We start from the raw sequence: 24,870 nt of genomic DNA on the forward strand, positions 1-24,870 counted from the left end.
TGGTCTATAAAATATACTGTACTTACATCATAATATGACAGTTGAAAATTCTTCTTATCTTCATGAAAGCAATTGTATGTTTTTAACAATGACAAAAACTCAAGCCTGAGGAATATAAAAGTGCATTTTTCAGAATCCATTCCAGCTATCAGTCATCAATTAAATAGTTTTTCATAGTTTTGTAATGAAACTGTCATATCATTCATGTGATTAAAAGGAGAGGCAGTATGAATAGGAAGTGTGGTGGGTCTCTTCATAAAGGATTGGATCGATATAGGAGAACATACAAAGTGACAGACTTCAGAATTAGGACCAGCAATAAGCTACTTGACCCCATATGTCTGCTTCTCCATATAATAAGGTCATGGCTGATGTGAGTGAAATCTCAATGATCTGATTGTAACCTGGGGATAAATGATCTTGGGAAGATCACAAGGTCAGTTTTCTTGGGAGTTTGAAATAAACACATGCAATGGTTGAATGAGCCCCTTAATGAATGAATTGATGAATAAGTTTATTGGCCAAGTATTCACATACAAGGAATTTGCCTTGGTGCTCCGCCTGCAAGTGACAAAAAGACATACAGTGACAGTTAGGAATAATACAATAAACATTAAACATTAATAATAAAACATTATTGATTAGACATGTGAATTAAATAAAATACCAGAGCAAAAGTAGCCACAGTGCAGCACAGTGTTTATATCAAGAAATAATGAGCTTGTATGGAATATTCTTGGTAACTTAAATGTTCATATTATTTGGATAAATCAAAAAGGTGATTCTTCAGTCTGAAGAAGGGTCTCGACCCGAAACGTCACCCATTCCTTCTCTCTATAGATGCTGTCTCACCCGCTGAGTTACTCCAGCATTTTGTGTCTACCAAGGTGAAATTTAAGATGAGTTCATTAAGTATATCCAGGAACCAATCAGAAAATAGATCATTTTGAATAAAGTCATGTGTAGTGAGAAAGTATCCTTTGGAAAAGGATAATCATAAAATGATCGAGTTTCATATTCAGTTTGAAATTGAGAGACCAAGTCTGAAATCAGTGTCCTATACTTTAGAAAGGCAATTATGAGGTGGACTAAGGCAGACTAGGAAAACAGATGAAATGGCAAGACAGTGGAGAAGCACCTAACAGATGTTGAAGATAATATTTTACATCTCCCCACAAACGTATTCCATTGCTAAATAAAGATTCTTCAAGAAGGATAATTGATCCATGGATATTTAAAAAAACGAAGAATAGTGTCAGCTTGAAAGGAAATATATATAAACTAGACTAAGTGGGACCCGTTGGAATTTGCACTGCCTTTTTACTTCAACCCAAAACCCCACCAAACAACCATTTGCACTGCCTTTTTACTTCAAAGCAACCATATTTTCATTTTCAAACCACATTAAGGGCACTCACAGTTGAGTAGACATGTGTTCAGTGTTATTCAGAGAGACATGAACCTCTCGCTTCCTCCATCTTGCAGAGACTGAGTGAGGCACACCACTTCCGGGTTTTATAGTCCCTCCCCCCTCCCACCAGCAGGGGCAGCAGAGAGAATGGCAACATTTTTAAAAACATTAATATATCTCAGATTTTTCATCGATGGGCAAAATCGTCCAGGCAGGCGGATGGGGGCTCTGAGCGAGGTGGCCAAAAATGACGGCTGTAGGTAGCGGCGTTCTCTCGGAAATCACAGCACAGCGAGCCAAAAGCGGTCAAGATCAGACTTTTAGTAATATAGAAGATAGTAAAAGGATAGCGGTAGTGAAGAAAATTTGTAAACTGTTAGGGTGATAAAAGAAAATAAGAGGGGCAAGATAGATTGCGAGAGAAAATTAACAAGAGAAATAATATTGTGCAATAAGAGTGTCCACACTACAAAAAGAGAGAGCCCAATGAAATATTATTCTCTTCGAGGATTGAATAATAGGAAATAAAGAAATCGATGAGATCTTGAACAAGTATTTTGTATCTGTTTTGACAGTTGAAGATGTTAAAGCATTCCAATAATAGGAAAGATTTATTCCACATTAATAATAATTGTTTCAAATGTGATGGAGAGAGTACAAATAAATATGAAGGCTGGCAGATCCTCTGGACCTTCCCACCTGCATCCTATAGTCTTATATAGCTGCACTGATAGCAGATATGTTAGTTCTGGTCTTCCCTACATTCTGGAAGGTCAGAGTTAATAGAAAAATTGCAAATATATACCCATAGTCATTAAAATGGGGGTAGATAGAGTACAAAATTAGTTAGTCTAACATCCATTGTTGGGAAAATGTTGGATCTGTTAATGTGGGCAAAGTCCCTAAGAATCACAGATGGTTACAGCACAGAAGGAGGCATGAGTTGAGTTCATAACTTCTCCATGTAAGAACAAGTCATAATAAGAAAGCACATCAATGCCTCTTCTCACTGAGAAGAATACGGAGATTCATTATGTCAGCGAGAATGATCTTGAACTTCTACAGGTGTACAGTAGAGATCATATTGACTGGTTGCAACACGGCCTGGTTCGGCGACTTGAATGCCCAGGTGCGAATTAGACTGCAAAATATTGTGAACACTGCCCAGCCCATCACGGGTTCTGACCTCCCCATCATCGAAGGGATTTACCAAAGTTATTGCCTCAAAAAGGCAGCCAGTATCATCAGAGATCCATACCACCCTGGCCACACTCCTGCCATTGGGAAGAAGGCACAGGAGCCTGAAAACTGTAATGTTCAGGTTGAGGAACAGCTTATTCCCTACAGCCATTAGGCTATTAAACACTACAACCTCAAATAAGGTTATTTTGGTGTTGTTTGTTTTATATGGAAATATAGAGAAAAACCTTCCTTCCACAGATGCTGGCTGACTAGTTGAGTTTCTCCACAGTTTGTGTTTGCTCAAGATTCCAGCATCTGTAGTTTCTTGTGAAGAATTTTGTTTTGTGTGATATCCAGGTTAATCATTTCATACATGTGGACATCAGCACAAAAGGGAAAAAGAAACAGAGTGCAGAATATATGTTACAGCTACAGAGAAAGGGCAGTTAAAAGTAAGGGGTGCAAAGAGGTAGATTGGAGATTGGAGTTTTGACCCAACTCATCCAGGCCAACTAAGAAGCTCATTTAAGCTTGTCCCATTTGCCTGCGTTTGACTCATATCCCTCTATTTTGACTTTTTTGGTACGTATTTTCAAGCATTTGTATCTCCTGCCTGACACGAGAGGGAGAAGAGAGAATGATCAGGATGTGAGTGATTCTTGGCTGCTTTCCCAAAGTAGTGCGAAGTGTAAATGAAGTTGATGGGAGGGAGTCTGGTTTGCATGATGTACTGGGATGCGTTCTAATTCTCAACAACTCTCTAACAACTCTCTAATTTTTTGTGGTTTTGGGCAGAGCAGTTACTATACCAAGCTGTGATGCAATTTGAAATTGGTTAGAGTCATTGGAGATATGCCACATTTTTTTAGACCTCTGAGGAAGTAGAGGCATTTGTATGTTTTTTTGGTTATAGTGTCAATGTGGTTGGATCAGGGGAATATTTACATTTAGGAACTTGATGGTCTCGACCATTTCCACTTTAGCACCATTAATACAGACTGGGGTGTCTACTCTATCTCGCTTCCTGATGTTGATGACCAAATCTTTTGCAGCAAAGAATGATTTTAGACACCAAGCTACTAAGCTCTCTATCTCCTGCCTGTTTAAGAAAGAACTGCATATGCTGGAAAAATCGAAGGTAGACAAAAAATGGTGGAGAAACATAGCGGGTGAGGCAGCATCTATGGAGAGAAGGAATAGGCGACGTCGCCTATTCCTTCTCTCCATAGATGCTGCCTCACCCGCTGAGTTTCTCCAGCATTTTTTGTCTATCTCCTTCCTGTACTCTGTCTTGTCATGGTTTCAGATCCAACCCACTACAGAGGTGTCATCTGCAAACCTATTATTGCATTTAGAGCAGAATTCGGCCATACAAACTGTGAGTGTACATGGAGTATATGAAGGGGCTAAGAACCCATCCTTACAGAATTATTGTGGAGGGTGTCTTATCGCCTGTGCTTGCTAATTGCGTTCTATGGGTCAAGAAGTCAAGGATCCAGTGCAGAGGGGTTGCTTATTTCTAGTTCCAGTTGGCAGACATTACCAGGAAATGTGACTATACACAGAATATCTTGAATCAGATGGCATCTTGAATCTTGAATATTCTACTTCAGAGAGCCATTGAGGACTGAAGGCATAAGCAGGAGAATATAGACCAGGTTAGCCATGATGATACCAAATGGCTGAAAAGTCTTAAAAAGCCTTATCGTCTGCTGCTTCTATTTACAATTTTCTATGTTCTTCTGTTGAATTATTCTGAATTATTGTATTGATTCGCATTTTAAGGTCCATCATCTTAATCTGGCATTTATGGCTTTTGGAACCAAGTTCCTGATAAGTGCCCTCAGTAACAATATCTATTGTCATCATAGTTTTAACACAGAAAAATGTTGCAAGGTGGATTATCAAACAAAATTTACATAGAATCATTTAAAGTAATGTCTGGAATAAAATGTTAGTTAAAGAGGTAGGTTTTAAAGGAAGAAAGTGAGGTGGGCCTGGGGTTGAGGGGGAGAATTCCAGACTTTCGGCTTTGGCGACTAAAAGCAGAGCCTAAAGATGGAGTAATTAAATATGATCAAATTGTATGCACAATTATAGGAGGGCAGATATTTTGCGAGGGCAAAAGCTATAGAAGGTTGTAACAATAACAAGGAGGAATTCCATGATATGCAATCGAGGTATTGCTTATGCAGGAGACAATTTTGGTGATGAATGATCATGATTAAGGGGTGAGGGTTAGCATGCATGAAGCAGAGGATTAGATTACTTCTTGTTAGCTACATGGTAGGAAAAACTCTAAAAGACTTAAGGCATCCAGATATTTTTTTGTTAGCTTTCAATTACAAATATTCTAACTCAACATGAATGTGCTTCATATGTTTGCATACTATGTTACAGCCAAAAATGAATGAATGAATATGTTTATTGGCCAAGTACATACACAAACAAGGAATTTGTATTACAAATATTGTTTTCATTCATATATTAAGGATGCTCCACCAAAAATCATTACTTTATAGTATTGACTACAAAGAAATCAAAGATAAGTAAGCCTTCTAAAAGGAATCTTGGTACCTGGAAATAGTCTTGCCTTTTTGAACTTGGATTTCAGGCTGCAGATGTACAGTGTTCATGACAAGTGCATTTATTCAGAGAGGATGGAAACCTAAGGAGCTAAATAAAAGAAAATGATTTTTATATTACAACATGCAATGATTATTGTAATATTCTTCACAGAGCCATATATAGTCCTGAAACTTTCTGAAAGTATCCACATTCAATGCTGAGGTGATAACTGGGAAGCTGAACTCTCTGAGTGACAACATCTAGTTCACCCAGTCTGAGCCCTGCACAGTGTGACTAGTCACATTGGCCCGAATAAGCTCAGCTCATGAAACTTTTGAAATCAATAAACTCTAAAATACCATCTCCACTTTTGGCTTTCATCAACTGTGTGAATGCTGCTGAAGTTGTCTGAATGCCCCTAGTGTCATGGTGTTATACAGTATGGAAACAGGCCCTTAGGCTCTACTTGTTCATGCTGACCAAGATGCCTAATTTACGCTAGGCCTATTTGACTATGTTTGGCTCATATCCCTCTAAATCCTTCTTATTCATGTATCTATCCAAATGTTTTTTATATGTTGCTATAGTACCTGTCTGAACCACCTCCTCTGACAGATCGTGCCATTTACCCTCTGTTCTTATATTTTTTAATTAAGTGAACAATTAAATATTAAAATTATTACAATTAAAATAACTTGAAAACACTATCAAATAATTAAGACAATTAAAGCAAACACAAATAATTTAAAAACTGTAGATATATGTTTTTAGCACAACACGGAATGGCGGAGATTTCCTATCCAGTTCCAATGCCTTGAGGCAAAGTTATCAGGCCGTAATTTATTTATATTAAAATTCATAGGAAGATATGGTGGAGATTCTAGATAGGGTTAGAAGGGAGAGATAGATCAACCATGATTGAATATTAATGACCCTGTCCCACTTAGGAAACCTGAACGGAAACCTCTGGAGACTTTGCACCCCACCCAAGGTTTCCGTGCGGTGGGGTGCAAAGTGACTAGGACTTCTGCAATACTCTCCCTTCCTTCCCTAAGCAATCCAGGTGATTTGTTCATTTTGGGGCAGCAAACATTCGTATCTCTCAAATTAGCATTTTTAGCCCATCTAGAATGTTTCCATTTCCACAGTTTGAACTGCTAAGTGTTTCCAACATTTTTGTGTTTTTTTTAAATTTCCAGCTTCTGCAGTTTATTTTTCAATTATAGATTCAGATGTAACAAAAACAGAAGGCTGGATGCACTCAACGGGTTGGGCAGATGCGAGAGACGCAAATGATGTAGGTCAACATTTCGGGTTGAGACCCTGCATCAAGACTGAGAGCAGAGCAGGGGGTGAGGGAAAAGACAGAGGCTGGTGCGTGAGGTGGAGACAGATGAGGAGGGTATGGTGAACAGATCGGATCAGGTGAAGAGAAGACAAGAGGTGGGAGGGAAGACAAATGTAGACGACAACTAGGGGGACAGATGAGTTTGTGTGGGGGTTTAGAAACATAGAAACATAGAAACATAGAAACATAGAAACATAGAAACATAGAAATTAGGTGCAGGAGTAGGCCATTCGGCCCTTCGAGCCTGCACCGCCATTCAATATGATCATGGCTGATCATCCAACTCAGTATCCCGTACCTGCCTTCTCTCCATACCCTCTGATCCCCTTAGCCACACGGGCCACATCTAACTCCCTCTTAAATATAGCCAATGAACTGGCCTCGACTACCCTCTGTGGCAGAGAGTTCCAGAGATTCACCACTCTCTGTGTGAAAAAAGTTTTTCTCATCTCGGTTTTAAAGGATTTCCCCCTTATCCTTAAGCTGTGACCCCTTGTCCTGGACTTCCCCAACATCGGGAACAATCTTCCTGCATCTAGCCTGTCCAACCCCTTAAGAATTTTGTACGTTTCTATAAGATCCCCTCTCAATCTCCTAAATTCTAGAGAGTATAAACCAAGTCTATCCAGTCTTTCTTCATAAGACAGTCCTGACATCCCAGGAATCAGTCTGGTGAACCTTCTCTGCACTCCCTCTATGGCAATAATGTCCTTCCTCAGATTTGGAGACCAAAACTGTACGCAATACTCCAGGTGTGGTCTCACCAAGACCCTGTACAACTGCAGTAGAACCTCCCTGCTCCTATACTCAAATCCTTTTGCTATGAAAGCTAACATACCATTCGCTTTCTTCACTGCCTGCTGCACCTGCATGCCTACTTTCAATGACTGGTGTACCATGACACCCAGGTCTCGCTGCATCTCCCCTTTTCCTAATCGGCCACCATTTAGATAATAGTCTGCTTTCCTGTTTTTGCCACCAAAATGGATAACCTCACATTTATCCACATTATACAGCATCTGCCAAACATTTGCCCACTCACCCAGCCTATCCAAGTCACCTTGCAGTCTCCTAGCATCCTCCTCACAGCTAACACTGCCCCCCAGCTTAGTGTCATCCACAAACTTGGAAATATTGCCTTCAATTCCCTCATCCAGATCATTAATATATATTGTAAATAGCTGGGGTCCCAGCACTGAGCCTTGCGGTACCCCACTAGTCACTGCCCGCCATTGTGAAAAGGACCCGTTTACTCCTACTCTTTGCTTCCTGTTTGCCAGCCAGTTCTCTATCCACATCAATACTGAACCCCCAATGCCGTGTGCTTTAAGTTTGTATACTAATCTCTTATGTGGGACCTTGTCGAAAGCCTTCTGGAAGTCCAGATACACCACATCCACTGGTTCTCCCCTATCCACGCTACTAGTTACATCCTCGAAAAATTCTATAAGATTCGTCAGACATGATTTACCTTTCGTAAATCCATGCTGACATTGTCCAATGATTTCACCACTTTCCAAATTTGCTGCTATCCCATCTTTAATAACTGACTCTAGCAGTTTCCCCACTACCAATGTTAGACTAACTGGTCTGTAATTCCCCGTATTCTCTCTCCCTCCCTTCTTAAAAAGTGGGATTACGTTTGCTACCCGCCAATCCTCAGGAACTACTCCAGAATCTAAAGAGTTTTGAAAGATTATTACTAATGCATCCACTATTTCTGGAGCTACTTCCTTAAGTACTCTGGGATGCAGCCTATCTGGCCCTGGGGATTTATCGGCCTTTAATCCATTCAATTTACCCAACACCACTTCCCGACTAACCTGGATTTCACTCAATTCCTCCAACTCCTTTGACCCGTGGCCCCCTGCTATTTCCGGCAGATTATTTATGTCTTCCTTAGTGAAGACGGAACCAAAGTAGTTATTCAATTGGTCCGCCATATCCTTGTTCCCCATGATCAACTCACCTGTTTCTGACTGCAAGGAACCTACATTTGTTTTAACTAATCTCTTTCTTTTCACATATCTATAAAATCTTTTGCAGTCAGTTTTTATGTTCCCTGCCAGTTTTCTTTCATAATCTATTTTTCCTTTCCTAATTAAGCCCTTTGTCCTCCTCTGCTGGTCTCTGAATTTCTCCCAGTCCTCTGGTATGCTGCTTTTTCTGGCTAATTTGTACGCATCATCCTTCGCTTTGATACTATCCCTGATTTCCCTTGTTATCCACGGATGCACTACCTTCCCTGATTTATTCTTTTGCCAAACTGGGATGAACAATTTTTGTAGTTCATCCATGCAGTCTTTAAATGTCTTCCATTGCATATCCACCGTCAACCCTTTTAGAATTAATTGCCAGTCAATCTTGGCAAATTCACGTCTCATACCCTCAAAGTTACCTTTCTTTAAGTTCAGAACCATTGTTTCTGAATTAACAATGTCACTCTCCATCGTATGTAGGGGATTGCAGACAATTAATAGGATTAGTGTCTTGCAGAGAATTGATGAGGTTAGTCTAGAATTATAGAGTCATACAGCATGGAAACAGACCCTATGACCCAGCTTGCCTACACCGACCAACATGTCTCATCCACACTAGTCCCACCCGACTGCATTTGGCCCATATCCCTCTAAATTTATCCTATCCATGTACCTGTCTAAATGTTTCTTAAACATTACGATAATACCTGTCTCGACGGCCCCATCCGGCAGCTCCTTCCATACACCCATCACCCTTTCGTGTAAAAATGGTACCCCTTAAGTTCCTATTAAATCTTCCCTCTCACCTTAAACCTATGTCCTCTGTTCTCGATTCCCCTACTTTGGGCAAGAGACTTTTACCCCATTTACCCGATCTATTCCGCTGAGATTTTGTACACTTCTATAAGGTCACCCCTCGTCCATTTGTGAACCAATGGTTCAATGGTACTATATTGTCATGTGTACCGAGGTACAGTGAAATTTGATTTTCCATAATCATACAAAAAAAGGCAACAAGATAAATAACCACGTAAAGATTAAACATAGACTTAAACAGCCACCACGGTGGCATATGAAAATCCCCAGGGCACATAGCATAAGCGGAGACAGAGAGCCATCAGTTCAATGTCCGGGCCACACACATGCACCTTCACCGCGATGTGACCAGAGTTGTACAGACCGCTGTCACTCTCTCTGTAGTCCAAGCTCGCCCGAACAGTCAGAAAGCCGTCCACACTCGCACTAGACTCCGGGATGTCCTCATGGAGCGATGTCCCAGCAAATACTGAGATCAGTGCACTAACGACAATCCCTCCGAGTTCTCACCAGTGCAGTCTGCACGTCCATTTTGTTTTTCGGCGACCTCACATTCCCCACTGTGATGGAAGGCAAATAATTTGTACCTTGTTTCCAACTTTTCTCCCACGGTCGGGGCAATTGAAAATCCGCAGTCGGGGCGATCGAACCTCCCGCAGTCGGTGATCGAAGCCCCCGCCTCGGGGTGATTGAGGCTCTCGCGATCGGGGCGATCGAACCTCCTGCGGTTGGAGCTCCCGAAGTCGATCCATAAGAAAGGGGTCGCCAACTCCACGATGTTAAGGCGGCAGTGCGGATGGAGATACGATATGGAAAAAGTTGCATCTCCGTCAAAGGAAGAGATTTTAAAAATTCCCTCAACCCCCCCCACCCCACCCCCACATAATACAAAAACTAAAGATACACTTAAACGTACAAATAAAAATAGACTAAAAATAACAAAAGAAGAAAGTGACGAGACAGGCTGTGGGCGAGGCTGCTATGTACAGCGCCACCCAGTGTTATTCCAAGGAATAGAGTCCGAGTCTGCTCAACCTCTCCCTATAGCTCAGTCCCTCGAGTCCTGGCAACATCAACAGGGAGATGGCATCAGCCATGGACATGTGGCAGTCGAAGGATATTAGCTACAAGGAGCGGATGGAGAACTGGTAGAAATTCATAAAATATTGGGTAGAATAGATAGAGTAGACAGTCAGAACCTTTCTTACAGAGTGGAAATGTCAAAGATTAGAGGGCACAGGTTTAAAGTGAGAAGGGGAAAGTTTAAAGGAAATGTATGGGATCAGATGTTTTACACTGAGACTGTGTGTCTGCAACTTGCTGCCTGGGATGGTGGTGGAGGCAGTTTCGACCGTGGAGTTGAGAGGCATTTAGATAGGTACATGAAAACGCAGGAAATGGAGGGATATTGTTATGTGAAGGCAGATGAGAGTAGTTTACCTTGGCATCATATTTGGCACAGATATTATGGGCTGAAGAGCCTGTTCCTATGCTGGCTGCACTGTTCTAGATTCTAAGGTGCCTGACAGTTTAGTTTAGTTTATTATCGTCATGTATACCAAGGTACAGTGGAAAGCTTTTGTTTGGGTGCTGTCCAATCAAAGACAATACTATACATGAATACAATCAGGTTGTCCACTGTGCACAGGTAAATGATAAACGGTACAACATTTAGTGCAAGATATACATTGAAATCCATAAAAGTCCAATTTAAGGCGAGTTCAAATGTCTCCAATGAGGTAGATGGGAGTTCAGGGCTGCATTAACTGACGAGAGGACTGTTGTGTAGGAAGGAACTGCAGATGCTGGTTTACACCGAAGATAAACACAAAAGGCTTCAATGGGCCAGGCAGCACCTCTGGAGAAAAATAATAGATGACATTTTGGGTCGAGACCCATTTTCAGACAGTCAGGTGAAAGGAAAACGAGAGATATGAAAGGTAAATAGAACAAATGAATAAAATATATGCAAAAACCAACGATGATCAAGGAAAGGTGGAGCCCACAATAGTTCATTGTTGGCTGTGGAGTAGGCAATAACGAGTAGCGAGTGGTAGCGAGTCTGGGTTAAAATGTGATTGAGAGCAGGAGGTCACAGAGGGGAGCAGCAAGAGAGGGTGCTGCAGAACTCTCGTCAGAGACAGGAGGAGAACTTCTTCACACCAGGCATACCTAGAGGAGATTTTGCAGTGGAGCAGATAAAATATGTAGGAATGAACTGCAGATGCTGGTTTAAACCAAACATAATGTTCAGTTGCCTGATAACACAATTGGTTGACAACAAGATTAAAGGAGGAAGTACTAATCCTTTGGGTCTAAAAATGGTAAGTGTTGTGGAGACCTGTAATTACACTGAGAGCACATAGAAACATAGGTGCAGGAGGAGGCCATTCGGCCCATTGTGGTCATGGCTGATCGTCTCCTATCAATAACCCGTGCCTGCCTTCTCCCCATATCCCTTGACTCCACTAGCCCCTAGAGCTCTATCTAACTCTCTCTTAAATCCATCCAGTGACTTAGTATAGTATAGGTTCTTTATTGTCATTATAACATGTAAACATGTACAACGAAATTAAAAATGCCAACCAGTCAGTGCACCATTCACACATTATCTAAAAGCTAACGATACGTAAAAGAGAAATATCTGAAATAAACAACTATAATAAATAACATGAAAAAAACCAAGCATAAACACACAACCATACATTCTTCTGTCGATTGCACAATCCCTTTGGTATGTAGCGCACCTGCACTCATTTGGTGGCTATATTAAGTGTAGTTATTGCTGTGGGATAAAAACTGTTTTTGAGTCTGTTTGTCCTTGTCCTCATTGATCTGTACCGTCTGCCTGACGGCAACAGTTCAAACAGGGAGTGTCCGGGGTGGGAAATGTCCTTTATGATGTTCTGGGATTTCTTGAGACAGTGGGAACTGTGTAAGTCCTCCAAGGTGAGGAGAGGGCAGCCGACAATCTTCTGGGCGTTGTCAATGGCCCTCTGGAGCTCTTTCCTCTTAGCCGCTGTGCAGCTGGTGTACCACACGCATACACAGTATGTTAGGATGCTCTCTATGGAGCACCGATAAAAGGACAGCAGCAGTCTCTGGGTGATGTTGTTCTTCCTGAGCACCCTCAGGAAGTGCAGTCTCTGCTGGACCTTTTTCAGCAGCGCAGAGGTGTTCACGCTCCATGTCAGGTCCTCCTCAATGTGGATTCCCAGGAAGCAGAAATCCGCCACCCTCTCCACACAGTCCCCTCTGATGATTAATGGTGTAATGTCCGTTTTCTTCTTCCTGTAGTCTATTATGAGCTCCTTGGTCTTTGAGGTGTTGAGGAGCAGGTTATTCTCTCCACACCACACTGTCAGCTGTTCCACCTCATCCCTGTAGGTGACTTGGCCTCCATTGCCCTCTGTGGCAGGGAATTCCATAAATTCACAACTCTCTGGGTGAAAAAGTTATTCTAAGACTGTGGCCCTTGGTTCTGGACTCGCCCCACATTGGGAACATTTTTCCTGCATATAGCTTGTCCAGTTCTTTTATAATGTTATATGTTTCTATAAGAACCCCCTCATCCTTCTAAACTCCAGTGAATACAAGCCTAGTCTTTTCAATCTTTCCTCATATGACAGTCCCGCCATCCCAGGGATCAATCTCGTCAACCTACGCTGCACTGCCTCAATCACTAGGATGTCCTTCCTCAAATTAGTCGACCAAAACTGTACACAATACTCCAGATACAACTGCAGAAGAACCTCTTTACTCCTATACTGAAATTCTCTTCTTATGAAGGCCAACATTCCATGAGCTTTCTTCACTGCCTGCTGTACCTGTAAGCCGACATTCAGTGACCAATGTACAAGGACGCCCAGGTCTCGCTGTACTTCCCCCTTACCTAACCTAACCCCATTGTGATAATAATCTGCCCCCTTGTTTTTGCCGCCAAAGTGGATAACCTCACATTTATCTATATTATACTGCATCTGCCACGCATTTGCCCACTCACTCAACCTGTCCAGGTCACCCTGCAACCTCCTAACATCCTCTTCACAGTTCACACTGCCACCCAGCTTTGTGTCATCTGCAAACTTGCTAGTGTTGCTCCTAATTCCCTCTTCCAAATCATTAATATATATGGTAAACTATGAACTAACTTCCCATTGATATGGCACCACTGATCTTGCCTGTAATCTTGGCATCCCAGGAGTGTGTGCGGGGCACCTGCAAGGCCTGAGCCCTGTGGGTAAGAGGATGGAAGCAATCACTTAGCTCCACCTTTCACAGTATTGCAGCACAGTCTCTCCTGACGGAGACTGACACAAATCAAAAGTACTGATCAGATGCCTTCTGGTAACCTAACATCTGTTGTAAGAGGTGGAGAAGCAGATGTTTAGGATATGTAACTTTCTAAGATACTAGAGTATTGCTGGTAAGTTGAAGCAACAAAGCACTTTATTAATCAAAGAACAAGAAAGAGCAAGATTGAGAGGCAGACATACACTGTAGATTATTCCTCCTGATAAGGCCCACACCTGTTCCTTGGATGGGGATATCTCCGCTGTCACTTTCTTTTCACTTGCTACTCTCCCTTTCTCTTCAAGCCTCTAATTGTCACCCTACATTTCCTAACTATTACTTCTCATCTCCCTCTCTTCCCATCTCTTGTTTGTTTCCTCCAGTGTAAAGCAATTTAATATTGCCCTCTATAAAATTAAGCACTTTCTCCAGCCTGCACAATGCCCTTTTTGGCGTCTTAGGGACTGCAGTCTAATTTGAGGGGCATCTTGCTATTCAGAGTTATGTGCCATTGAAAGGTGGGTGAACGGAACAATTGGTGCACAATGTGTAAGGACTGAATCAAATTCCAGACACACGCACACACAACAAAGCAGCAGCCGGCGATGGAATTCCGGGATCAAACGTGAGAAGAAGGTCTCACTGCCATGGCAACGCGAACTGTTCCTTGAATGCTGATGTCGTGATGTGCCACGAGATGTGAAAGATGTAAACCTAGTGACACGTTATAAGAACAAAGGGGACTGAAGCGACTGTGACAATGTCTGAGGGATTTCTTTGACACACACAGTGGGAAAACAATTTGCTGGAGTTTTGTGGAAGACACCACAGATGCCGACTCATTGAATGCATCCGGGCCTCAGTGGAGCGTTAGGGCAGAAAGGTCAATGATAGACAAGATGTTCTCCCTAAGGCAGTACCAGGAAAAATGTAGAGACCAAAAAAACATTGTATTTATATCAACAAAGCGTCTGACCTTGTGAGCAGACAAGGTTCTTACTGTTTGAAACACAAACTGCTGGAGCAACTCACTGGATCAGGCAACATCTCTGGAGGGAGTTTTTTCAGAAAAATAATTTGATTTTCTCCCTCATTTGCTGAACATTCTCACTTCCTTCTCATGCAGTAAGTTGGGAAAGGTGCTGTAGGAAGAAGTAACTAATGAAATGACTAGATGACACTGACCTTTGTCGATATCCTGGAGTGAGGAAATGTTGTGTGTTTGCTTTTGTGTTTCACACCTACTCCTCTAACTTCCTTTCAGCAACACAGCTGAATGCACATACAGGGCCTGACATGTGCCTCTAGAACTTAGCTTGACTCAAGATCAAATCAAAATTCCATAAGTCCACAGAAAAATCATATACGCAGCCATTATTAATCCTCAAACTGTCATCAGCATGCAGTGGCGTAGGGTGGGTTTTGAGCGCCCGAGGCAGTTTAAAATATTGCGCCTCCTCATTAGCGGCTAGCCATGGCCCATGAGCTGTTATAAATCCAAGTTTTGTATTTATTTTCTCAACCTAACAAAAAGATGGCGGCGCTGCCTTAGCAGCTGCTGCTCGCCTGCAGTCTGTCTGTTTTCTTTTTGTTTTTTTGTGTTGTTCTTTTGTCCTGTTTAGTTGATTTTTGGTTTATTATGTTGTGTATGTGGGGGGGGGGGTGGGGTGAACACTTCCTTCGGTCTCTTCCTTCGGGGGATGCGACTTCTTTTGTCGTATCCCCCGTCTCTGCCTGCGCCGAGGCCTAATGGCGGAGTTGGCGGCCTCGGAGCTGGGGCAGCGGCAGTGATGGCTGGGACAGCGGCAGCAGTGACCAGAACTCGGAGCTGGGCAGCGGCAGCGGCGGCGGCGACCAGAACTCGGAGCTGGGCAGCGGCAGCGGTGGCTTTGACAGCAGGAGCGGCGGCCTGGCCTCGGAGCTGGGGCGGTGGCAGCGGCGACCTGGCCTCGGAGCGGGGACAGCGACAGCGGCGGCCTGCCTCGGAGCGGGGGCAGTGGCAGCGGCCGCCCGGCATCGGAGCTGGGACGGTGGCGGCAGCGGCTGGGACGGCGGCAGCGACAGCGGCGGCCTGGCCTCGGAGCTGGGGCGGTGGCAGCGGCGACCTGGCCTCGGAGCGGGGACAGCGACAGCGGCGGCCTGCCTCGGAGCGGGGGCAGTGGCAGCGGCCACACGGCATCGGAGCTGGAGCAGCGGCAGCGGCGACCTGGCCTCGGAGCTGGGACAGCGGCGACCAGAACTCGGAGCTGGGGCACGTTCCGGCGGCAGCGGCCACTCGACCCGACTGCGGGCCCAGTGGACGACAGCGGCCTCGGCGCAGAGATCGCTGGTTGGTTAAAATTGTTGGATACATTTTTAGGGGCGCAAAAAAATTGTTGGATAAAATCTTTTTATAAAATGGCAAAAAAAATTACATTTTATTACAATAATTCAGGGCAAGGCTGCCAAAGAGGTGCAGCGTGCCTTTAGAACAATTTTTTTTGCCATTTTATAAAAAAATTTATCCAACAATTTTTTTGCACCCCTAAAAATTTAGCACCCGGGGCAACCGCCCCTCGGGCCCCCCCCCATGCTACGCCACTGTCAGCATGTAACCCTGACATTGAACTAATATAATTTGAAAAAAATATGTGACTGGACAGAACACAGTCACTTCCAGACTGTAAAGTCAAGTCACCTTTATTTGTCACATACACATTCAAGATGTACAGTGAAATTAAAGTAGCAGTGCCTGCGGGATTGTGCAAAACAACAGAACATAACAGAACCAGTATTTACATTTTTTTTTTAAGTCAGGAATAATAAAATGTTAATTATATTGTATTGGAATTAATTTATTAGCCAAGTATGTAAAAACATACAAGGAATTTGATTTGCTATACAGTCATACCAAAAAAGCAACAAGACACACAACTACATAAAAATTAACATAAACATCTACCACAGCGCACTGTGATGGAAGGCAATAACGTATTATCTTCTTCGCTCCTTTTCTACTGTAGTTGGGGCAGTCGAACCATCCGTAGTCAGGACGATCGAAGCTCCCGCGTCGGGACGATTGAAGCTCCCGCGATCGGGGCTGTCAAAGCTCCTGTGGTTGGAACTCCCGAAGTCGATCCCTAACCAACGGACTGCCAGCTCCATGATGTTAAGTCCGCAGGCTCCCGCGGTTGGAGCTCCCAAAAGTCGATCCCCAGCAAAGGGACTGCAAGCTCCTCGATGTTAGTACGCAGCGCGAACGGAGATACTATACGGAAAAAGTCGCATCTCCGTCGAGGAAAGAGATTTTTAAAAAGGACCTGTTTTGAGTCTATGCGACAATGAGCCAAAATGAACTGAAGTAACTGGACCATGTCCATATAATAGACATGATTGAATCGACACAGGCATCCTGTACACAAATTAGACGCAAAAAGCTGGAGTAACTCAACAGGTCAGACAACACCTCTGTAGAAAAGGAATAGGTGACATTTCAGGTTGATACCCACTGAGTTACTCTTGCTTTTTGTGCTTATCTTTGGTTTAAACCAGCATTTGCATTTCCTTCCTACACATCCTATATACAAAGCTCTCTTCGGATAACTGAGGGGACAGAGGTGAAACTCAGAGATGCTTCCAATAATGTCATGTAAGCTTTCATAATCAGCAAAGTAGATGTGGGATAATAGCTGTGAAAGAACCAGATAGCAGGATAACCACATTCATGAGGTACTAAAGATCAGTTAATGATGAACATGCAAAACTAGCAAAAATAAAGTGTTTAATCAAGAATCAATCTTCTCATGATGGCCTCTCGGAAAGTTTATCTGCAGGAGCCTTGTATAGATCTGATTTTCATCCATTGGGATTTTCAATTTTATTGATGTTTCTCAACAAAGTTTGAGCTCCCCTGATGTAAACAGACAAGTACCATTGTCTGCGAACATTTGGTGGGACCCAAAAGTTTTGGGCATTTACAGATTGGAGCAGAAGATGCTGGGCCAAAATAACTGCCGGCACTTGGTTTGCTAGTTCATGGGAACTAACGGGTGCTTTGTCATCAAATGGCATACAGTACATTGCTAATTTGATGTTACTTCCACAGATTGCACAAACGGGTGATAGAGGCAGATTGCAGCCTGTTGCTGGGTCCCAGTAGGTGACTTGATGCATGGGAATGGATTCATCCTCACTTTGACACTAATCTCCTCAAGCTGAATTTAACTTCTCCTGCACTCTTTTTTATTCAAAGTGCCACCCGAAGGCCTCTTCATTTCTGAGTGAGCGCCATTTTTGGAAGTGGCATTGCCATCTGAGCAGCGGTCAGTGGGAGTGGCAGCAGTGAGGAAACAAAACACCAGGAGAGAGGTATTGTTGAGGGGGGACTCTGAACTTCTCTATCTCCTCTGCAAAACACTGATTCAATCCACCTCCCCTGCTTTAGTGCCAAGCCTCTATATTATTCCTGCCACAGCACTGAATCCCTCCATCTCCCTGAAGGCTCACTTCATCTGCCCGGGATTACTGCTGTGTTCACTCCAGTAACACTGTACATCAATTCATTTGCTAGCAAGGAGAAACCTTAGAATAGGACTCAGTCACTTGGAGGAGAACCAGTCTAGCAACCTAAGGGTAGTCAAACATTCAAAACTCGTCTGGCATTTGACATTGGTGATACCTTGGCTTATTAAGTCAACAAAGATAACTCCAATGAGAATTTGAAATAGAAATGAGAATGAGTAGAATACTTTTGCCGAATGAATATTCCAATTTCTTTGTCATCCCTTATTTATTGGATTTCTTGACGGAATGTCTGATTCATTTCCCTGAGTTGTGGCTGATCAAAATAACTAAGCGGCTCCTGTCTCTACAATGGGAGCAGGGTGAGGATGTTTGTAAACAGTGGAGCGTGTGTATAACATCACAAACCTGCCAATCTGGTTCAACTCAACCTATCATTGTTGTACCGGAGTCTATGGATCACATGAAATATATAATTAATATGCAATGAGCAGAAAAGATTTACGTGGATGTAGCCAGGACTGCATTATAGGGTGGGATTGGGCAGGCTAGGACTTTATTCCTTGAATTGTAGGAGACTGAGGGTTTTTTTTTAGGGGTGTATAAAATCATGATGGGCATAGATGGGGTAGATACACAGTGTTTTTGTTCTCCAGGGATGGGGGATCAAGAACTAGAAGGCTTAGATTTAAGGTGAGAGGGGGGAAGTTTTAATATAACTTGATTAGCAACCTTTTCATGCAGAGGGAGGGTAGTATGTGGATGGAATGAGCTGCCCATCAATGTGGATGCGTCAGGTACTATAGCAGCATTTAAAATACATTTGGACAGGAACATGTATAGGAAAGGTTTTGGGAAATATGTTTAAATCTGAGTAAATGGGACTAGCTTAAATGAGGCATCTTGGTCAGCATGGTTGAGTTCGGCTGATGGGCCTGCTTCCATGCTGTATAACTATGTAAGACTCTTCAGTCACCTCAGAGATCTCAGAACCAGATGGAACTAAATCAACCCTGAGGGATGCTGAAAAAAAAAATCATTATTCATCAGACAGAGTATTGAGCATAGAAGTTGCAAGGTCGTGTTACAGTTATATAAGACGTTCGTGAGGCCACATTTCAAGTATTGTGTTCAGTTTTGGTCACCATGTTATAGGAATTATGATGTCAAGATTGAAATGGTTCTGAGAAGATTTGCCAGGATATTGCCAGGACTTGAGGGACTGAGCTACAGGAAGAGGTTGAGCAGGTTAAGGCTTTGTTTCTTGGAAAGCAGGAGGATAAGGGTTGATCTTATAGAGATTTACAAAATCTTGAGATGAATCGATTGGGTAAACGCACAGATTATTTTGTCCAGAGTAGGTGAATCGAGAACCAGAGGACATAGGTTTAAGGTAAGTGGGGTAAAGATTTAATGGGAACCTGAGAGATAACATTTTTACACAAAGTGTTGTGGGTGTATGGAACAAGCTGCCTGACGAGTTGGTTGAGACAGGTACTATTACAATGTTAAAAAAAAAAAATTTAGACAGGTACATGGATAGAATAGGTTTAGAGGGATATGGGCTAAAGGCAGGCAGGTGGGACTAGTGCAGATGGGCCATGTTGGAGCAGATGGAGCATTATAGATGAGGCACTCGCTAGGAGCACTGCAGCTCCGCTCTTGCTCCCCCTCCCCCCATTCGCAACATGGACAGAGTCCCCCTTGTCCTCACCTTTCACCCCACCAGCCATCGCATACAGCATATAATCCTCCAACATTTTCGCCACGTTCAACGGGATCCCACTACTGGCCACATCTTCCAATCTCCCCCCGCCTTTCTACTTTCCACAGAGGCCATTCCCTCTTCAAATCCCTGGTCAACTCGTTCCTTCCCACCCAAACCACCCCCTCCCCTGGTACTTTCCCCTGCAACACCTGTTCTTTCACCTCCCCCCTCGACTCCATCCAAGGACCCCGACAGTCTTTTCAGGTGAGGCAGAGGTTCACTTGCACCTCCACCAACCTTATCTACTGTACATCGGCGAGACCAAGCGCAGGCTCAGCGATCGTTTCGCTGAACACCTCCGTTCAGTCCGCCTTAACCTACCAGATCTCACGGTTGCTCAGCACTTTAACACCCCCTCCCATTCCCAATCTGACCTTTCTGTCCTGGGCCTCCTCCATTTTCAGAGTTGGGGCCAGCGCAAATTGGAGGAACAGCACCTCATATTTCGCTTGGAAAGCTTACACCCCAGCGGTATGACCATTGACTTCTCTAACTTCAAATAGCCCTTGCTTTCCCTCTCCCTCCATCCCTTCCCCCTTCCCAGTTCTCTCACTAGTCTTACTGTCTCCGACTACATTCTATTTGCCCTGCCCACTCCCCTGACATCAGTCTGAAGAAGGGTCTCGACCCAAAACATCACCCATTCCTTCTCTACAGAGATGCTGCCTGTCCCTCTGAGTTATTCCAGCATTTTGTGTCTACAAGTGGTTTGTTTAGATTGCCTCTACTCCAATTCTTACTATTTGTCTAGCATGGCCCAGGGGAAGTTTAAATTCCAGAGATCAGATATATTGTAAAATGATTTTAATGTCTGCAAATTAGAGACTTCAGAACCTTGCATTAAACACAACAAATTGCAAACAGTGAAAGTTGATTTCTGTAGACACAAGAGACAGCAGATACAAGACACTTGAGTAAAAACAGACTGCAGGAGGAACTCAACAGACCATGCAGCATCTGTGGAGAGAATGGTCAGACAAGTTCTGGGTAGGGATATTTAAAAATAGAATTTTTGCTGGTTACGTTTGTATCATGTGGAAATGATAGGCAAACTATTCTCGTGGAGAAAGTTCAAGCCCTCAGGCAAAGGTTGAATGACCCACAACAGTTTTAGAAGCTTTTCCTTGGCCAGGAAAGAGCAAATGGAAAACCTGTTGTAGAGCCTGTCCTGTCCTGGTTTCTACAAGGGGCTTTGTATTTGTTGGAAAATGATCAATGCAATCTAATCTATGCCTCTTTCTTCATCCTGAGCAGTCCTTTCAGGTCAATGATTACTCCCACAGTGTGAAATAAATTATTTTAAGTTGTCATGGCTGTTGCACACCTTGATTCAGTGAGATTTAGTTTTTTTTAGCTTAATTTTGAGATGCACACGAAACAGGCCATTCAGCCCATCAAGTCCACACTGACCATCGATCACCCATTCACACTAGTTCCATGCTATCCCATTTTCGCATACACCACACTTTAGGGACAATTTGCAGAGGCAAATTAACCTAAACCTGCACATCTTCAAAGTGTGTGAGGAACCTGGAGCACCAGGAGGAAACACATGGGGTCAAAGAGGGAGGATTCAAATTCCATAAAGACATTATCGGAGCTCAGGATTGAACCCACATCTCTGGCACTGTGAAGCTGCACCCTAGTAGCTGCACCACTGTACCACTCAATCTTCGTGCAATGGCCAATAGTCAAAGACGATTGGAGACCAAGTATTCTTTCTGAATTGTATCTAACCTTTAACACTCAGCGGATTACTATCGGATTCTACTTCATTCATCGCAACACATATTCAGCCCGCTTGTCTAATACATAATTCATCCATGGTACTTATTTCGTTCTTATTTTCACTTCAGCTGCCATTGTAGTCATAGAGTCATACAGCATGGAAACAGGTTCTTTGATCCAACTCATTCATGCTGACCAAGATGCCCTATCTAAGCTAGTGTTATTCGCCCGCATTGGGCCTGTATCATTCTAAACCTTTCCTAAACATGTAGCTGGCTAAGTGTCTTTTAAATGCTATTATAGAACCTGCTTCAACTACCTCCCCTGGTAGCTCATTTCATATACCCACTGCCCTCTGTGAAAAAGTTGCTCCTTGGCATCTTTTAAATCCTGCCCTCTCACATAAACCAATGTCCTCTGATCTGAAGAAAAGTCCTAACCTGAAACCTCACTTATTCATGTACTCCAGAGATGTTGCATGACCCGCTGAGTTATTCCAGCACTCTGTGTCTTCCTCTGGTCTTGATTTCCCTATGCTTGGTAAAAGACTTTGTGCATTCACCCAAACTATTCCCTTCACGATTTTATCCACTGCAATAAGATCACCCCTCTTACTCCCATCGGCAGAACATGCAGAAGCTTGAAAGTGCTCACCACCAGACATAGGAACAGCATCTTCCCCTCTGTTATCATGCTTCTGAATGGTCCTTCCAAAAGCTAGCGTGCTGTCTGATCAATCTCTACCCCATTGCAGACATTGGACTTTGTCTATGGAACTGATGCTGAAAACTATATTCTGCATTCTGTATCTCCCCCTGTGTTCTATGTATTGTACTTGAATAGGACTTGAATGTATTTATATACAGTATTGTCTGATCTGTTCGAATAGCAATCAAAAAAATGTTTTCACTGTGCCTTGGTACACCTGTTAAAGCACCTACTCTAGTGTCATCTGTAAACTTACTAATCTTGTACGTTCTCATCTAAATCATTGCTATAAGCCACAAAGAGGAATGGGCTCAGCACCGATCTCTCAAACACACCACTCATCATAGACCATAGTCCAAAAAATAACCTTGCACCATCATCCTCTGCTTCCATCCGTGATACCCTAGCTTGTTATCCAGTTAGCTAGGTATCCTTGGATCCCACGCGATCTACCCTTCCGGAGCAGCCTACCACGTAGAAGCTCATCAAAGGCTTTGCTGAAGACCATAGAGGTAACATATACAGCCTTGCCCTCATCAACCTAATTGGTGACTTCTTCAAAAAACTAAATCAAATTGATGAATCCATTTTTTGAATGTTGAGAATGAGGTGGTGTTTTGATAGTGAGCATGTGGGAGTTCTCTGACTAGGAGCATCACTGTGCTGAAAAATATCTGAAATCTGAAAGATTGCCATTTGCTGCACTTTTCACCATCCAAAATACACAACAGGTTTTAATCAGGAGAAACAAATTAAGAGAAAATACATCAACAAAGAGCCAGCAAGCTGGTTGACAATTAAAAAATTGACGAGAGTAGTCATACAGCATGGAAACAGGTCCCTCGGTTCAACTTGTGTATGTTGACCAGAATGCTCCATCTAAAATAGACCCATTGCCAGCGTTTGGACTTCATTCCTCTAAATCTTTCCTATCCATATGCCTGTCTAAGGGTCTTTTAAATGCTGTTATAGTCCCGGCCTCAACTGCCCCCTCTGACAGCTCATTCCATATACCCACCACCCTCTGACTGAAAAAGTTATCCCGCAGGTTCCTATTAAATCGTTCTCTCCTCACCTTAAACCTATGCCCTCTAGTTCTAGATACCCCCCCCCCCTCCCCCCCCCCCCCTTGGGTAAAGGTCTCCCTACATTAGCCATAGAACACAGCTGAAAATAGAATTTTTACGTTCCACAAATAGCACTAAGATGCAACCTTGATGTCTGATGCTAAATATTAACCAGGAGACAAGGAAAACGGAACCATATATTGGCTGTATGATTAACACTTTCAACCTGAGAGGGCAAAAGGGACATTGGATTGTGCTGTATAAATAGCAAAGGACTTGATTACATTGCATACTCTCTTAATACAGATTTTAAAATTATTTATTAGCCATTCACAATTTATATTAATAAAGTAAACCATGCATTTGCCACAAAGTATTTCAGTCACGAATAGGAAGTAAAAGCAAAAGATTAAGTAGCAGGAATGCTATTTCATTCTCAAGTTATAACATGTCGAGCTCTGCAATGAAGTCCAGACTGATCAGGCCAACGTGGCAGATGTATAAATTATGTAGAGAGACACAGCGCTGCAGAATCTTACTTTGCTGTTCAATATGATGCAGGAAATTAATACACGACCAGTGTTATTGCAACAGTGTGCTATGAGCTTTCATCCTGTGATGTAAACATAGTGCCTTTCAGATAGCGTTGAAAGCTGTAAACCTACTCCAGGGCTTGCTGTTGTTTGCCATGACTACACACATCAAACAGACGCTATTAAAATTTAAGGAGCTGAGAAAATTTCAGGATTAGTACAAGAACTTGATCTGGATGCTTTTGTTCAAAACTAGCCCGGTGAATACCTTTCAATACAAAGAATACCAAAACTAACCTGGTGAATACGTTTCGATTCTGATCTCTCATTCCTGGACCAATTTAACACAGACATAGTCAAAGGAACAGTCATATACATAATTTCTTAATCTGTAAACTATACATACCTGAGAAAGTCCACAGTGCAAATTCATGTGTTGTACTCCCTCACGTTTCTCTCTCCTTGAACGTTCAAGATCATGATAGTTGTAGAAGTGCCTGTCAGTTCACCTCTAAAATGTGGAAGGGCCTCAGGAAGAAGTTAATTATCAGCCAAGCAAAACTGTTGTGTTTGAAATATGACACACCCAGTACCAACTACCGTGTGCTGTTGGGAGTGTTTACATTGCTGTTATGATCAGCTGATACAAACACTCCCACACCGGCATTGTCAGAAGAGCTCTCTGAACCTCTTTGGGAAGTTTTCTGTTAAAGGAATGTGCTGCTTCTATAAAGGGACTTTCTGCAGAATATTAGCTCCTGATCCCGGGCCATATTGTGGTAGCACATTCAAAGACATGAGACTAAATTTATTTCATATGCTGCGGTAACCCACTCTATAAGGTTCCATACCTCCACTTATCATATCTTCCCCTCTCCATTCTTCATTCTGAAGGGACCGGTCCAGTGTTCCAGCACCAATAGAATGCTTGAGGAAATGAACTCAATCTTCTTATAACCAAAAAAAACT

At 42.9% G+C, this 24,870-nt stretch overlaps 1 protein-coding gene across 2 annotated transcripts in view; it reads right to left on the reverse strand.

The window, feature by feature from the left end:
- LOC116971055 (ras association domain-containing protein 6-like) overlaps positions 1-24,517 on the reverse strand; it is a 44,496-nt gene extending 19,979 nt beyond the window's left edge. Inside the window, exons 1-3 of one of the 2 annotated variants that reach the window (XR_004411387.1) lie at positions 24,308-24,517; positions 5,171-5,269; positions 27-105 (exon numbers count right to left, since the gene is read on the reverse strand). Coding sequence is in view for 1 of the 2 variants with exons in the window: in XM_033017865.1 (XP_032873756.1) it covers positions 27-105; positions 5,171-5,229 (138 nt within the window). In the remaining variant the exon portion in view is untranslated. The remainder of the gene's footprint in view (positions 1-26; positions 106-5,170; positions 5,270-24,307) is intronic. The other variant, XM_033017865.1, reaches the window with a different exon arrangement.
- Positions 24,518-24,870: the final 353 nt, after the last annotated feature.

Source organism: Amblyraja radiata, chromosome 3, assembly GCF_010909765.2.
Source record: "Amblyraja radiata isolate CabotCenter1 chromosome 3, sAmbRad1.1.pri, whole genome shotgun sequence".
Lineage (NCBI taxonomy): Eukaryota > Metazoa > Chordata > Chondrichthyes > Rajiformes > Rajidae > Amblyraja > Amblyraja radiata.